Genomic DNA, 17,024 nt, shown 5'->3' on the forward strand with positions numbered 1-17,024 from the left:
AAGTATAAGCTGTTACAATCCAGAGCATGAAATGAATTGAAACGAATGAGCTGGGGCCGAGCAAACTAGATGCCCCCCCCCATGCTGCTGGGGAAAGGGGGAGGCATAGATGCTGCAGGGCGCAGTGGGGGATGGAAAAGCCTGAGTCAGGAGACAGTGGCTCAGCCTGGCCATCCAACACCAAGGTGGGAGAGGATGACATTCTCAGAGGACCACTGTGGGTGGAGCAGCGGTGCTTCCGAGTGGGAGGGGCCCCCTTTAAGGTGGAGGATGAGGGTCCAGCACAGGATGGCCAAGTGAGTCAGGAGGTGGGGGTCTCCGAGAGATTGGTTACGTGGGAGAGGAGTGATCCAGTAAGCCAATATGTCAATAACAGGAGCATGGCTTTTCAATGTCAGAGGAAGGAGGTCTGGGTATAAAAGTGGAGGAAATGAAGAGTGTAACTCCTGGGGCTGCGTTAGCAGTGGAGGGGTCACACGAGCTCAGCTTCAACAGTGCAAGATGACAGACAGGAAGGAGCATTGTACAGTAGTGTACACACACATTCATCACAGACATGTGTGCACACATGTACACATACTCACACAATGTACACACACATATATACACATACACACATATAACACACAACACATACATGTATACTATACATACATACATGTAACACACACAAACACACACCACACACATATATGAAACACCTGCATGCACAAATATACACACACATATATCTCACATATATACTCAGGCCCTGGATCTCTGCAGTGAGATGTCCTGACACTCTGAAGCTAAGGAGCATACCCCTTCTTAATTTTTGGTTACTATTGTCTAGTCAAGGACCTTGGGGAAATGGCACATGAAACACAAGATGAGCCTGTAACAGTTGGGACTGGGAAATCAGAATCTAAGAGAAAAGGGGAAAGTACCAGGGCCAGATATAGGATGCTCTCGGAGACCCAGTCAGCGATGGTTGGAGATCAAAGTACTGATAGCCAGATAAAACCTAGCAAGTACAGTGTGCAGTAAAAGTGTTGATAATAAATAAAAATGTGAATAATTACAAAGAGAAATGATAACAAGATGATAGATGGTGAACAAACAGATTGATGATATAAATGGGTGATAGATAATTAATAGATGATAGATAATAGCCATAGATGGTGTAGATAATGTATTTACATATATATAAAAATGCTAGAAGGTTAATGAAAGACACATGGTAGAGATGGGTAATACATAGAAAATAGATACATGATAAATATAATAAATAGATATGACAGACATAAAGTATATAGATAGATGATTGATAGATAAATAGATGATAGATTGATAGACACAGAGGTGAGAGAGAGAGACAGAGACAGAGACAGAGACAGAGAGAAAGATACAACACATGGATAATGAAATGTTTACAGAATTTCAAAGTACCTCCCCCAGAACTAACTTGCTCCAAATTTATTGTGACAATAGCAAGAAAAGAAATTATTTCAGCCAGCAGCAAAATAAATAAATAAATAAATAAATAAATAAATAAATAAATAAAGTACAGGGGGAAAACAGACCTCAGAGGTTGGGAGTTAAGTACATACAAGAAAGCCTACAGAGGGATGAGGGATGAGGGATGAGGGGTGAGGGGTGAGGGATGAGGGATGAGGGATGAGGGGTGAGGGATGAGGGATGAGGGGTGAGGGGTGGGGGGTGAGGGATGAGGGGTGAGGGATGAGGGATGAGGGGTGAGAGATGGTCTGAGCACAGTGGAAGGCCCCTGGGGACGAGGAATGACCAGGATCTCTCACAGTAAATCTGATTCTGTATCTATCTACACTCACCCCGGTTCACTTCCAGAGCAGTGGATGTAAGAAGAGCTCAGGCCGGTGTTCTGACCCCCACCCCTTTGTCCCCACCTGTCCTTGCCCCACTGCCCACATCTGTTAACGGGGAAGAATCACTTGCCTATTTAGAAGAATGGAGAAGGGGGACTGAGGGGAACCTGGGAATGGCAGGCAGGTTGTGTCACTCAGACACAAAAAGTGTGGCCTGGTTTCATTTTTTTCCATATATAGAAAAGACACCTGTCCTTCCTCTATCTGAGTCAAGTGCTTTTCAGAAGAGACATGTCCCCAACCCTGCTGAGGGAGCTAAGAGATGCTAGATATCTAGCTAAAGGTCAGGGGTCAGAAGTCAGAGGTTGAAGGCACTGCTAAAGCCATAACAGCTACTGACCATACAGTGCCCAACCTTGTGCTTGTCACCACCACCCTCCCCTCCCTTCACTCTGCTTCCTTCTTCACCCACCTAGATTCTGCTACAACTTGAAAATGGTTGAGGTTTCCCCTCAAGTCCATGTGGCTTGGTCTCCAGGGTAGCATTAATGTAAGGTGGTGGGCCCTTTAAGGGGTGGAGTCAAGGGCAACATCCTTAGGTCATCGGAAGCATGGGCTACTTCTCTTGGAACCCTAAAAGAAGGAAGCCTGTCCCCCAAGCATCCTTTCCCCCCTCTGCTTTCTAGTTCTTATTTTTACCTCTGAAATGAAACTACAAACTTGTGTCATAGATAGTTGGCCTCCTCCGGTATTTCATTCCGGAAACAAAAGCTGACAAAACCACACTGCGTCACCAATTTATTGTCATTGTTTCCAGGAGCCTCCCTCAGGCTGGCTGCTGTGTCTTCTCATCAAAGCCAGGCTGCCTTCAGCCCCAGTGCCACTCAGAAGAGCCAGTGAGTGTGGAAAGAGAAGTCACAGAACAAAGAGAGCTGGGCCCTCTGCACAGCGGGGACCCAAAGCTCACTAGGAGAATAGCACTTTTCCCAGCAGCCCCCAATACCCCAGCAAGCCCTAGCAAGAACACCCAGCCTCTCTCTTCTCCCTTCCCTCCCTCCCTATCTTCTCTGTCTTGCATCCACATTGCTGAATAAATGGAAATAAGCTAGAGGCCTTGGGCCACCAACCACCTCCATCTAGATGATCCCATTACTGTTTAAACTGTCTCTACTGCATGATAAAGGTCACTCCCACCCCTAGACTCTGCAGCTAGTCCATCAAGGTCAGTGTCCTACCACATACCTCTTCCTGTATCTCTGTTGAATCATTTTTCCCAGCTCCTTTCCCTCCCTGACCCTTTTACCCGCTGTAGCTACCTCTTCATTTTTTTCTCTATTCCCTGTTACTGAAAGAGACATCGCATCACAGCCTCCCCTAATCTTACTCCAGCTGGATTCTGGCCCCTGCTACACTGAGTACTCATTGGTAACTGCCAGTACCTACCATGTGGCCAAATCCCATTGCTTCTCTCTGGCATTATCCTGCCTCACCTCTTATCATCCCCTGGGCTGCTCTTGAATATTCACCAACCTCCCAGAAAGCATCTCCTTGCTTCCTTTGCTGGCCCTTCCTCCCTGCAGAATGTCCAGGTAACGAGTGGCCAACCAGCCCTATCTTTGTCTTAGTTCTTTACCTAATGGTTTGAGTAAACACCACCATGGTGATGACCACCAATAGAAGTCTCTGGAGACGCTCCCTGCAGCCCTAGACACGTAAATTCAAGTCTTCCTCCACATACCCACTCGGGTACCCGAAGCAGGGCACCTCAAACCATCACAGGGAAAGCCAGCTCTTGGTTACTCTTTCACTCCTGCTGCTCCTGTGAGCCTTCTGCCTGCAGACAGCCACCTTCCGTCTGTTGCTCCCCACAGTCTCTCTCCAACTCAGCAGCAATGGGTCTTCTGGCCTTTGCTTCTGAGGCTGACACAGCTAATTTCTCTCCACCTCTGTGGCTACCTCTCGTGTAGCATCTCTCTCTTCTTCTTCTTCTCTCTCTCTCTCTCTCTCTCTCTTTCTCTCTCTCTCTCTCTCTCTCTCTCTCTCTCGGAAGCCTCTGGAAGCGTGTTTATGTTACTTGTCATCTGCGACCCATCCCGATGTGTCCGCCATTAGTGAGACTCCTCGCCTGCTTAAAAACCCTCCAAACGATCTCCTGACTTGAAGAAGGAAATCTAATTGTGTCTGAGAGTGGGTTGTGATCACTCTGTCTTCCCTGTCTCATCTCTTCCTTCTCTGTGCTGTGGCTATGGGCCTTATGTGCCCTGAGCATGCCCAGTTCAATCCTGCCCAAAGTTCTCTCCCTCTGAACTTGGTATTTTGGGTTGAGCATGGCCTCAAGAGTTCATGTGCAGGATCCTTAGTCTGCAACCTTGACAGTGTTAGGGGATGGTACCCAGCAGAATGAGTCGGGTGATGGTTGGGAAGGCAGAGTGGTATTTCTCTGGAGGGAAGGAGCAGTCATGTCAAGAACAGGGTTTTGGCCTCTTTTCCCTCCTTCATTTCCACTGTGAGTTGAAGCAGTACAAGTCCCTTACCAGATATGGCCAGCCATTCTGGGACTTCCAAGCATTCTGAACGGTGAGCCAAATTAAACATCTTTTCTTTATAAATTTCCCAGTCTCAGATATTCTGTTATAGCCACAGAAAACAGACAACCGGTCAACCTGTTTCCCTCATGTTCTTCAAACTTGAACATAAATGTGCTGGTCAGAGGGCATACAACCCTGACCTGAGTGGCAGGTCCCCAGCAACCCTGCCACCCAAATGATCAGAAGAACGTTTGTCGCCATGTGCTTTTCTCTGACTGGCCACTGCTTTCTTTAGCATCTGTAATTCTGCTCCCCACTGGAAGGAGACAGAGTGAGTCAGAGACCTGCTTGCCATATTCCTTGCTCTGGGGACAGAGCCAGGCTCACGGTGACACACAGAGAAGTTTGTGGACTGAATTATGTCGCTGTCTTTCATAGAGTCGGCAGCAACTGGGTTAAGCAGCAAACAGCATGGGTGGCAGGCTGGGGCCACACCAAAGTAGGTCTGTGACCTATTTCAAAGTAGTGTGTAGTGGGAGGGCCACATGGAGCCTGATCTCTTGAGTCAGAGCCGTGGGGACATCTGGCACCTTGTGGGGGAGCAGAAGAGTTCTGGGGTACAATAGGAAGTGTATCCAGGGCACTTATCCTTATAGGATAAGAAGGCTAAGCTAGCCAACTCTGCATTGCCCAGGGCCCCAGCTTCCCGTTCCACCCCGCTCCCAGGCCTGCCAATGAACCCAGCCTACTTCCCTCAGGAGCGCCCATTCCTTCAGGCTCCTTACTCCCCAGTCTTTGGAACTCTACCAGCCCTGCCTCTGTTCCAACCCACTCCTCACACTTCTGATCTACCTGCCACTCTCCTGACTCCACCTCCACCCAGCACCAGGTGTGTTCCCATAATGCCGAGTGCCCTGGAGCCCATAGGGCATGGCAACCATAGTCAGTCCTGCTGATGGAGAAAGATTTCGAGGAGGTGGCCTAGTCAGGGACCCCTGCAGGTCTTAGCATACTGAGGATGGGCCTCTAAGGGAGGGGGCTGGGAAGGTCACAGACCATGGGACAAGAAAAGAACACATCTCTCCTTGTGCTTGGAGTCCAACCTGAGCAAGGCTTCTCTCCCAAACATAGCCTGATGGACGGCATACTCTATCAATACCGAGGCTTGTGCCAGACACTCTGGACAATACCCCTGGAAAGGTGACAGAAGAGGATAGAGAGGTATAGAGAATGAGGAAGAGGAAGAGCACCACTGTCACCTTACAGACTTGCCATACTAGAGCTGGGCACAGCAGAGGGCATGGTGATGAGGCCTTAGTTACAGACAGGGATGGCTGAAAGCTAGGGTGGGACAGATGTAACCTGACCAGCTCAACAGGGCAATATCACCCTCTAGGAAAAAAATTGTGCGAGCTGTCCCTCCCCCAGTGCACATGTCCTGTGCTCTCTCCTCCTCCTCTACCCATCGGTGTTACCTGAACTGGAAAGTGGAGCCCCCTAACCCACCACGTGGAAAGACTCAGGGTGGGCCTTACCATTGTCCAGGTGATTGGCCTTAATGATCTTCTCCGAGTAGTCAGAAATACTGGAACATTCAATCTAGAAAGTACACAGAATGAAAGAGACCGGGATTTAAAAAGCACAGTTGGCAGCTGAACTCTGAGCCTTCAGGGTCCCCAGAGGCTCACAGGAAGAGTCCCAGCACATGACACTCCTGGGAAGCAATAGGGCCTAGTAAGAGTAAGGTAGGAGATTGGAGACATGACCTCGGTTCCTCCTCTTCTTCCTCTCTTGGCTTTCTGGCCTCCATGAGGGAAGCAGCTTTGCTTTAGCGAATGTTCTACAGTGACATGCTGCCTCACTACAGGCTCCACGACAGGACCAACAAGCATGCACTGAGACCTCTGAAACGGAGTCAAAATAAACCTGTCTACCTTCTGAGTTGATTGACTCAGGTATTTTGCCATGGTGATGGTAATCTGACAAAGCACTCAGGACCAACTGAAGAGGTGGAAAAACTGTTGATGTCCAGAGAGACGCGCGATCTTGGCCGCAGGCACGCAATAAAAGTGTGGTTGCTGGGAAACTAAAATCTGTCCCCTCTAATCAGGTAGCCAGTGTCATTTTACTAAATTGGCCACTTTACCTAGAGACCAACTGTGGAAACCCTGTGTCTGTGCTGGAGACTAAGGTGTAACTGACTGATCTCAGCATCCTGCAGAGAGTGGGGATGAATCAGAACAGACTAACCCTCTGAGGAGGGGCGAAGGGTTACCGTGAGCCTCCCTCTATACCCCATCACTAAGTCCAAGTTCAGGACAGTTCTCTGGACTGGTCTTAAGCTTCCCTTCCACCAAAGAACACACAAACACACACACACACACACACACACACACACACACACACACACACACAAGCTAACTCCGAACCCTTGAGCAGATGTGGGTAAGTGTTCCCTAAAGGCCCCTGTGTTGAAGGCTCAGTCCTCAGCCTGTTGGTGCTACTGACATTGGTGGAGTCTTTAAGAGGTGTGGTAGGAGAAAGTTAGGTCACTGGATACATGTCTTTGAATGTGATATTAGGATTATGCACCCTTCCTCTTCCTTCCTTTTTTCCCCCTCCACCAGGAAGTGAGCCCATACCAAGGAACCAGCTGACCATGAAACGGAACCTTTGAAGCTGTGAGCCAAGCAAAACATCCCGTCTTTGGAAGTTGACAGTCTCAGGTATTTTCTTATAGTAACTAAGGCTGACTCGCATAACCCTCTGTGAGTCTTCGTTTGTCTGACAAACTCAGACTTCTGTCTGGAAGTCTTTTCAAGATCCCAGCATCTCTAAGAAGGGGCTAAAGTCTTTGAGAAATAAATTTTCCATCAGCTGAGAGCAGGGCTTCTTGGGGAATGGTTGGAGGTCAAGACCCATCGCAGAGGTTGGAAGCATAGGATGTGTTATCAGAGGGTTCTGGGAGCAGAAAGGTATTTCCCAAGACTTAGTCTGCTTTACCTGGCTCTCCGACAAAGAGAGTTAAGGCACTGGGGCTCAGGAAGGGTCACTGAGGGGGTTACTGATGGCCTTTGCCAACGCCCAGCCTTGAGGCTGGAAATAAGTGGACAGCTATGTAAGACCTAAGGGACAGATGCCACCAGCTATGCTCTGCCCCCAGGAGGACCCTCCCTTCCTTGGTTGTCAGGTCCTTGGCTTTCAGGTTTCATTTCCCAATGGGGAGTGTTCCTGTTCTCTTCTCCTTCTTGGCTCCCTGTCACCCTACGCACATGTGGCTCCTGAGGTTAGCATCGAAGAACACAGCATCTCCAGATAGATGGATGGCATCCTAACTGCCTCCCAGGCCTCTTACAATAGGCTTCAGTCCCTTTCAGGAAGTTGGATGAGGCTGAACTACATCCAAGGTCATCATGCACACAGACAACCTACCCTAGGGAACTCACTGTGAACCTTTGCTCCTCTTTTTCCTTTTTGGTTATCACCCTTTCCTCCCCTTCCTCAGTTTCTATTCTCATTGGTTGCTTCATTCTACTTCAGTTCTTTTTTTTTTTGTTGTTTTTGGTTTTGGTTTTGGTTTTTCGAAACAGGGTTTCTCTGCGTAGCCCTGGCTGTCCTGGAACTCACTCTGTAGACCAGACTGGCCTTGAACTCAGAAATCTGCCTGCCTCTGCCTCCCGAGTGCTGGGGTTAAAGGCATGTGCCACCACTGCCCGGCTCTCTACTTCAGTTCTACTCCGTGTTCTTCTAGCTTTCCTCCAAGTCTCTCTCGTCTGTTTCTCATCTCACATCTGCCTCCTCCTGTGTTTCTGCTCTGCTTCCTGTCTCTGACCGTGGCTTCTGGTGTACCCCGTGACCTCCCTCCCCCCCCCCAGAGCAGTGGACTGTGGTTGAAGTGGAAGCCTGGAACAGGAGCAACTGATGAGCTACTGAGAAAGAAGCTGGTTAAGCCTGGCAGGGCAGAGCCGGTTGTGGCAGGCAGACTACGCCAGGTGACCACCAGGAAGCACCATGCAGGAGCCCTGGCAGAAACTTATCTGTAGCCCCAGATGACACAGGAGCCAGGGACAATGTCCCCAGATCAGCCCCACCAAGGTTGGCACTAACTTAGGTCTCAGCCCTGCAAGGGACGGTGTAGGGTCAGCCGGTGAACTCAAGACCACTGAGATTCATGGCATCTGGATTCCGTGCTGATGAGAAAGTTTGAGAGAAGGAAGTCTGAAACAAGGACAGGGTGTGGCAGTGATGGTGATGGTGATGATGGTGATGGTGGTGATAGTAGTCATGGTACTGGACCTGCACCGTGATTGATTTTCTCTGTTCCTCTAACAAGAGAGATGGACTGCGGCTGGGGAAGTGGTTTGGTGGTGCAACGCTTGCCTAACATGCACAAGGCTCCGGGTTCCATCCCAGAACACTCACAAGTAGAAAAAGAAGTGGTAGATCAGGGCGGGTCTTTGTAGAAAGGTCTGGAGAAAGCCAGAGTCAGGGGCCACTCAGAAGAAGCCAGTGGGGGGGGGGGAGTGACATGCTTACCCCAAACACCTTCTTGGCCCCTGCTTTGGCGGCAAACATGGAAAGGATCCCTGTGCCACTCCCAACATCCAGAACCACTTTGTCCTTGAACACATGCTTATTATGGTACATGGAGTTCCGGTACGTGAGTGTCCTCACCTCGTCTTTCAGCATTTCCTGCAGTGGAAGGAAGAGAAAGATGTGGTCAGGGGACTCACGGGCATCTGGGAGCACATCTGGGTCCCTGGAGGACATCTGGATCACCGAATCATCTGGGCAACCGAATCATCCCAGTAACATCTCCTGGATCTACTGGGTTGATAATGAGGATACTGTAGTACGTAAAGGTCACCGGGCTCATTTCAAACTAAGGCTGTTTTTAAAGTCTACTTGAAAGACAGCTGAGAGTTATAAGAAAAGAAGTTTGTGTCCAAACCAGCTCCAGGTTGCCCAAAGCCCAAAGGAAAGTTCAGTACAGCGCAGCACAGGAGATCCAAGAAGGAGTCATTGAACAGTAGTACTCCTTAAGCTCCCAGCAACTCTGTGGTTTGTGTCTTAGAAAGTTAGTATCCGGACAGAAACCCAGAAAAATACCCAGAAAGGGACCCTATTCCAGGCTGCTGCCCTAGGCCAGACTCCAACCAGCAGACTAATGCTGAGATTTGGGCTGGTTCTTGGTGACCTAGAAGGTGACCTCCCTTTTTGAAGGCCTCACAACACCCACCCTGTGTTCTGTTGGAAGGTCTGGGTCACCTTCTCCTGGCCCTGTCCTCTTAAGTCCTCTCTAAATAAAACCATGGATGGAAAGAACAGAAAGGCCCAGGGTCGTCTCTTGCATAGACTCTTTCTGCCCCCTGTCTTGTCTGTATTTACAGAATAAGCATGCTCCGTCCATTCACCCATACTGGGATTCAGCCACACTCTCTGACCATCATTGTTTTAGTGCCCTGTTGATCGGTGGACTACTGCACAGCCAGCTTGCTCACTCTGGGGACCTGGAGGCTCTGCCTAGAATGTCCAGGAGAAGCATCTCTTTGAGCCTTCTGGTGGTAAGCAGATCCCTGGTGCTAAATCACAGGGTATCGTTCTCTCTGCAAAGAGCCCCACTCGGCTCATCCCTGCTCCTGTCTCCTTTCATGTTCAGTGATCCAAGAGAGAGGGGGCAGGGATGGAGGCCAATCACAGGTGTGAAGGCCACCTGTCTAGTCACACCAGTATTAAAAGACCCTAGCCAGGTCTGGAGATGGCCTACAGAAGCAATGGGAGGGACGCAGAAGCATTTCCCCAGGAGAAGGTTGCTAAGGCTGTGTTGGGTAGAGGTGTTATCTGTGACGTGTAGACCCTTTTAGTCTGCACTATGGCAATATAAGTTTGGGTTTTCTGCTAAAACACCTGAGTGAGGGTACCCAGTCTAGTATCCAGGTGACGGCTCTCTCTCAAACAGGGTCAGGCCAGTCTCCCACACCCACGTGTGACAAGTAGACAGATCGTCAGATGATTAAAAAGCCAGGCAGAGCCAGGCTTGGCAGCTTAGTCTGCAATCCCAGCGCTTGGGAGACTGAAGCATGAGAAGTACCACAAGTTAAATGTCAACATAGCTATATAATGAGGCCCTGTTTCAAAACACACACACACACACACACACACACACACACACACNAGAGAGAGAGAGAGAGAGAGAGAGAGAGAGAGAGAGAGAGAGAGAGAGAGTCTTGACAATGTGCAAGCCCTGGGTCATAGTCAGAGATGTCAAGTCCTGAAAGAATTAGAAATAGTGTAGAGATGGAGAAGGTTGTCCTCAGTGGGCTTGAGGCTGGTTCCCAGCAGCAGAGCTTCAGGCAGACCAGACATTGGGTCCTGGATATAATTCCCAAGTGTTTGAAAGAGAGCGGCCCCATAGGCTCATCTATTTGAATGGTTGGCTCCCAGTTGGTGGAGGCTTTAGGAAGGTTTGGGAAATGTGGCCTTGTTGTAGGAGATATGTTTCTGGACCAGCCCAGTCTCATTGTGTTCTCTCTCTGTCTCTGTCTGTCTCTGTCTCTGTCTGTCTCTGTCTGTCTCTCTATTTCTCTCATTCTGGCTCACTGGTTTCTAGTCTCATGCAAAACCACATTTAAGACAAGGACCGGGCTGTTTTGAGGCCTTGGATCACCTGGGAACGCAGTAGCCAAGGCGGCATAGGGATAAGCCAGGGAGTAAATGAGCCAATAATCCAAAATGCTTGGAACGACACCCGGTACACAATAAGCAGTTCACAACTTCAAAACCGCTGACTACTGATATTGAAATCCTCCCCGGCAGCAGCCTGGCAATTTGGATGGAAGCAGACCTTCCAGCCCCATCTCACTGCCGGGGAGCCGCAGGAGCTGCTTTGCAGAGACATCTTCACAGCGAGAGCCAGCAAACGTTCACGCCTTCCTCACCTCACCGCTTCCCTTCATTTACGTTTACGGACGATGGGGACGGCTTCTTCACGGGGTTCACAGGATGGATACAACAGATACACAGATGACATGACTAGAGCTATACCCACCACGTGGCACACAGCAAACACTGACAGCTCTGGGGGCAGTTTGGGACAATGTTGGAGAATTATATAATGGGGCATGGCACAGGACTCAACTCCTGCACACACACCGGCCGTGAGGTTTGCTTCTGTTCTGGGGCTGCTACATCCCTGTTGGGAACAGGGATGGGCATTCATCTGAGAACTTCCAAACACGGAATCAGAGTGTCAGAGGTAGGCCGATCCACAAGGTCTCAGCCTCAGCTCTGGGAGACACCCCCTGGACAAATGAATAGGCATCTTGAGCTCCAGGAGGCCACATTGGCTTCTAGCACTTCAGCTCTTTGCCAGCATCAGTGATGTGCAAGCTACTCAGATGTCTGGGGCTGGCAGTTAGCGATAGACATGGGACCAGAAGGTAAAAAAACGATAACTGGAAGCATCTCTTGGTTGCTCCCTGCCCCTCTCCCAACACTTGCTACCATTCATTTGTTTTCAATTTGTAGTTCACTCTGACCAGGAGCCCACAGTGTAGCCCAGGCTGGTTTTAAACTCTCGGCAGTTCTCTGACCTCACCTCAGCTCTCAAGTGCTGGGATTATATTGAGATGGGACACACAAATTCACCTGCTCCAGTCCCCGTCTTAACCACGACTGTCCCAAAGGGACCCTCAGGATGGAGAGAAAGTTCAAGGGCACTTTGTGGTGGTAGAGAGTTGGGCTCACCTGCTCTACAAACAAGAACAAAATTACAGGGCTACACCTGTCCCACTGGTCCCCAGCCTGGGTGTGTTACCTCATGGATCCCAAAGTGGGCATATGAGTCGAAATAGTAATCTCTCGATGTCATCTCCTCGGGGTTCAGCAGCTTGGACATCTTGCCCCGTCCAGGGCAGCTGGGCTGTGTGGACACATGGTGGACACACTGCACAGGCTTGGCTGGGATGACAGGCTGAGGGGGCTGAGGGGGGGCGCTGCTCACCTGAAAGGGAGAGAAGGTGCCCACATCAGTCCTGCTTCAGAGATGTCCGTTCTTCTTCCCTCCCTCCTCCACCAGTCCAGGGCTAACTAACTGGCAATGACTTCTCAACCACATGACTGACGGCAGCCTACCGATGCTCCAAACAGACCCTGAGTGACCTCAGTTCCAGTTCTTACAGAGTGGACTAAACTGATCAGGGTCTCAGTTTCCATATCTGTCAAATGGGGAAGCACTATCATCCTTTAGCAGGACCAGGAGGAAACCTTCAGCAAAGGGAAGAATGGATATGTGGGGAAGGTGGGAGGTGGAGCTGACTCTCAAGCAGCAGTGGTTTTGGTATGGCTTATCTGTGAAGGGCTCAAGTAGTTAAGTCTTGCTCTGCGTTGTAGTGAGGCGAGAGGCAGAGGAATCTTTAAGGGGTAGAGTGGCCAGGTCACAGGGGACATGTACATGGAAGTAATTAACCTCACAGTGGGTCTCTATGAAAAGCAAGGCCTTCCTCTCTCTGTGTGTGTCTCTCTCTGTCTCTCTGTCTCTCTGTCTCTCTCTTTCTCTCTCTCCTCTCCTCTTCTCTCTCTCTCTCTCTCTCTCTCTCTCTCTCTCTCTCTCTCTCTCTCTCTCTCTCTCTCTCTCTCTCTCTCTGGCTTTTCAAGACAGGTTTCTCAGTGTAGCCCTGGCTGTCCTGGAACTCCTGTAGACCAAGCTGGCCATGAACTTAGAGATCTGCCTGCCTCTGCCTCCCAAGGCTGGGATTAAAGGCATAAGCACCCCCCATCCCCCGACCCCCACCCCCACCCCCAGTCTGTTGTTCTCTTTTTCAAACTTGTATGTTTCTGCTGTCAAGAGACTCTCCTCAGAGCAGAAGATAACCCCATGCTCTTGAGCCTTCAGAACCACAAGCTAAAGAAAATTTTTTTCTTTATAAAGTACCAGCCTTGGGTATTTCATTAAAGCAAAATGGTCACTATATTAGTTACACGTGTCAGGTGATGTTACTAACCACTCCACCTTGTGCCTTAGAGAATAAAATATCCCATACGTCTTAAGATGCCGGGCATGTTGGGCATGTAGTAAATGTTCACTAAAACAAATCAAATGACAGGACAGGTCTGAGCTTCAGAATCAAAGCCTCTGAGTTTATCTCACATCCTACCAGGCTACAGCCAGACTTGCTACCCTCCAATCTGGCTCTCCTGTGTTCTCCTATGCCAGGGCTGTTGCCTCGGCCCCTGAGGTTAGATTCTCACTCTTAGCTTCAGCACCACAAGCCCCCACATTGGCTGACCTCTCGCCTGAGCATTGTCAACTACTGCTTCTCTGGGTCTTCATCCTGATGGCCCTGCCCCCAACTACAGCGACTTGGTCTTCACTCCTCAGGCTAAGGGAGGAGGGAGATGGAGGTCAGAGGTCACCCGAAAGAAGGACAGTAATGCTAGAGGACTGCTTGTTTCTAGAATGTGTATGCTCAGATGCCAGGCACAGAGAGGGCCTCAGAGCAAGACACACTAGGAAATACCAAGACAAGAGCCAAGTGGGGTTTTCTGAAAGGCTGATTTTCTTCTTGGGAAACAGTCCTGACTCCTGGATGTGTGACCTTAGGAAGCCGTATATCACCAGTACATCTCTGTTCCCTCCTCAATAAATTCCTAATAAAACTTTCCAAGGAGCAGGTGAGATAGCTCAGGGTAGAAAAGGCCTCGGGGCAAGCATGAGCTCAGCATCCATTTTATATTATATGTTATGAATGTAAAATTTCAGGCATAATCCTATCACTGGGGAGGTGGAGACAGGAGGATTCCTGGACTCATTAGCTAGACAGTTGCATAATGGGTGAACCCCTGCACCCAGAGAGAAACCTCAAAAAACAAGGTAGATGGCTCCCAGGGAATGCCATGAGGTTGACCTTCTGACCTACAAATGTATGTACATGCACAGAAGTTTAGTGTGCATGTGCACATGCACACGCGCGTGCACACACACATGCACATACACACACACACACGAGAGAGAGAGAGAGAGAGAGAGAGAGAGAGAGAGAGAGCTCTGAAAGAATAGTCAAAATACCAGAATCAGTTTCTCAGTTCCTCTTAGCACTAGACACCAGCATAGTATATATACATATAAGGGCTTCGCTATTGTTGCTAGTATTATTACTACCATCTGGATCACATAGAATAGACAGATATAGATATAGATATATAACATTTTCCTGTCTTAATTTGTCCCTCTGTGAGCTGGGCCCGCTCAGACTTACGGTCAAGGGGAGAAGTGACCCCAGGAACAGAGCCGATGGAGAAATACAAGCGACACCACCCACACTCCTACATGATGCAGAGCCTCAAGACCATCCTGTGCTTGAAACTAGACAGGAAGGAGCTGTGTGGGGCAAGGGGTGTATCCCATGCTCAAGCTGCCTCTGGGCTGCCACCTCTGGGAAACAGCTGACTTCCCAGGTGAACACACTGGCCTCCGGGTCGAGGAGAGGCCAGGCTGGCGGGCAAGTGAGGCTGCTTCATTAAAATGCTGCAGGTGTGCCCACCCTCTGCTTGGGATGTTGGTCACGGTCTCTGGAAGGCTAAAAATAGATCGTGTCAATTGCACACTCCAGTGCAGGCTGCAGAGTCACCTCCAGAGCTGAAGACAGCTGTGCACACAGTTGACCCCAGTGTTGACTCCATTTAAATACATTAAGGAGAGAAAAACTCTTAGCTGGTGCAGTCACTTGTGTGTCAAGGTCACGGGGCTTCCAGCACCCTTCAGCTGTCATTCAGCTCTGAGTGTAAAGACTTGTTTTCTCTGGCTTTCTATCTTCACAGTCAACTTGGAAGGTAGCTTCTACATGTCACACATTGTACAAGGCAATGGGACAAATGACTACTTGGCCAAAGACAAGGGAAGGACATTGAATTAAATAGCTACAAGTCATGAGGACAAAGAGGTGATCGTGGCTGGTCCATAGTCCCAAAGGCCACCCATCAGCCCAGCTCAGCCTTCTGCAACATAGACTTGTGTTCTTGCCCCTGGACTGATGGGTATGCCCTTCTTACGGTGGCCTTGAATTCCTGAGCATTAAGCTACACGAGGGTTGCTTTGAATTCTACAGACAACTGCAGAACGCCTGCTGCTATGAGGCACTGTATAGAAGAAATGGACTTGGGAGGAGGCATTGCCCAGAGATTCTGCTTTCTAGACTCTGAGACCTTTAGCACCCTCCCCAGAGGCTTCAATAAAATGCACTTGACACAAAAGGCTTAAGCACAAAAGAGGTGAATTCCCTTCGAGTGGGAGACAAGAAATTCTAGCAGAGTTGGCTATGCCATGAGCAGGGAGCCTTGTCAATGGGTTTTGAAAGGTACAGGTAACCTGGGTGAAAGGAAGAGGGTTGGTTGGAGCAAACAGGACAGGGGGTGGGAAGGTGGTGAACTTGATGGGGGAGAGGAGGTTGACATGGCAGGAGAGTCTACTGAGAGAAGGTCATGCTCAGGCTAAGAGGGTGGAATTAAATACAGTAGACAATGGAGAGCAGCGCCCCACATATGCAGAGTCCCACGTCCCCATATTTGGACACCGCTTTTGGAAACTGAGTGTGATCGTAGAGCATAGGACGGAACAAGGAAGCAAAGGGTGTGTATGGTGAAATTTAGGAGGCTATTTTCAAAGTCCAGTTAAGAAATAATGAACATGTGAACCCCTGGGGTGTTTGGAGGGGGCTGCCTGCCAGCGCAGCACAGAAATAGAACCTATAGGGTTGGCAACTGGTGAAGCATGGGGGAAGAGGTAGAAGCTGGAAACCGAGACGCCGTCCACATTTCAAGCTTGGATGAGTAGGAAAATAGTGGTGACATTAACAGAAATAAGCAAGTCAGCAGGAAGAGCAGGCTGGGGCGGGGGAAATAATGAATCTCAATTTGGATATGTGGGGTTTGAAATGCCATTGAGCCACGTAAGAAAAGATGTCAAGCAAGCGGAGATGAAGGAGGGCCCAGTCAATAAACACCTTCTAGAAGACGAAAAGGCACACCCGAACATATGTGGCGAGGAAAGGTTAATGTGTGCTTACGAAGAGAGCGCTGACAAACCAGTAATAAAGAGAGGGACACCCCAACTTAATGGGGGAAGAAGAAGCATCTCATCTGTTCATGCACAAATAAAGACCAACAGCAAACTAACACATGGCTTAAATGCTGGGACCTGCTAGAGAGCAGCTAAATCCAAAACGGAACAAAACCTTCCCTTATCCCTCAAACTGATCGGTCTCTGCGTTCGAAAGATTCTTTGGGACAGGGGAAAGGAGGAGAGGGAGGAGAGGGAGGAGAGGAGGCCCTTTTGCACGTGTCTTGTGGAAATGTAATTAAGTCGAGACTTTTTAGAAAGCAGCTTGGTAAAAATTCATTAAGCGCGTTAAAGGGAACAGGTCCTTTAACCCACAGTTTGCTTCCCTTAAACGTAACACCAGGAGAGAGCTGTCTACCATCCTAAGCATCCTAAGCTCTCTGAATCTCACGATGACCAAAACAAGAGTCAGTAGATGCTTTGCCAAATAAAACTGATTACAATAGGCGGTTGGCATCTTCCTACGAGTGATATGCAGCCCTTGCAAGTGTAGGAAAGGTGTTTACGACCATAAGCTTGGGAGCACAATAAACTGTTGGTTGGGGAGGACACAGGGGA

At 49.3% G+C, this 17,024-nt stretch overlaps 1 protein-coding gene across 1 annotated transcript in view; it reads right to left on the bottom strand.

Moving 5' to 3' along the window:
- The window catches only part of Prmt8 (protein arginine methyltransferase 8), a 79,433-nt gene that overhangs the window by 31,161 nt on the left and 31,248 nt on the right, over positions 1-17,024 (bottom strand). The window contains exons 2-4 of the mRNA XM_021190501.2: positions 12,168-12,353; positions 8,888-9,043; positions 5,887-5,950 (exon numbers count right to left, since the gene is read on the bottom strand). Coding sequence (XP_021046160.1) covers positions 5,887-5,950; positions 8,888-9,043; positions 12,168-12,353 — 406 coding nt within the window. The remainder of the gene's footprint in view (positions 1-5,886; positions 5,951-8,887; positions 9,044-12,167; positions 12,354-17,024) is intronic.

This window comes from Mus pahari, chromosome 2 (genome assembly GCF_900095145.1).
Source record: "Mus pahari chromosome 2, PAHARI_EIJ_v1.1, whole genome shotgun sequence".
NCBI lineage: Eukaryota > Metazoa > Chordata > Mammalia > Rodentia > Muridae > Mus > Mus pahari.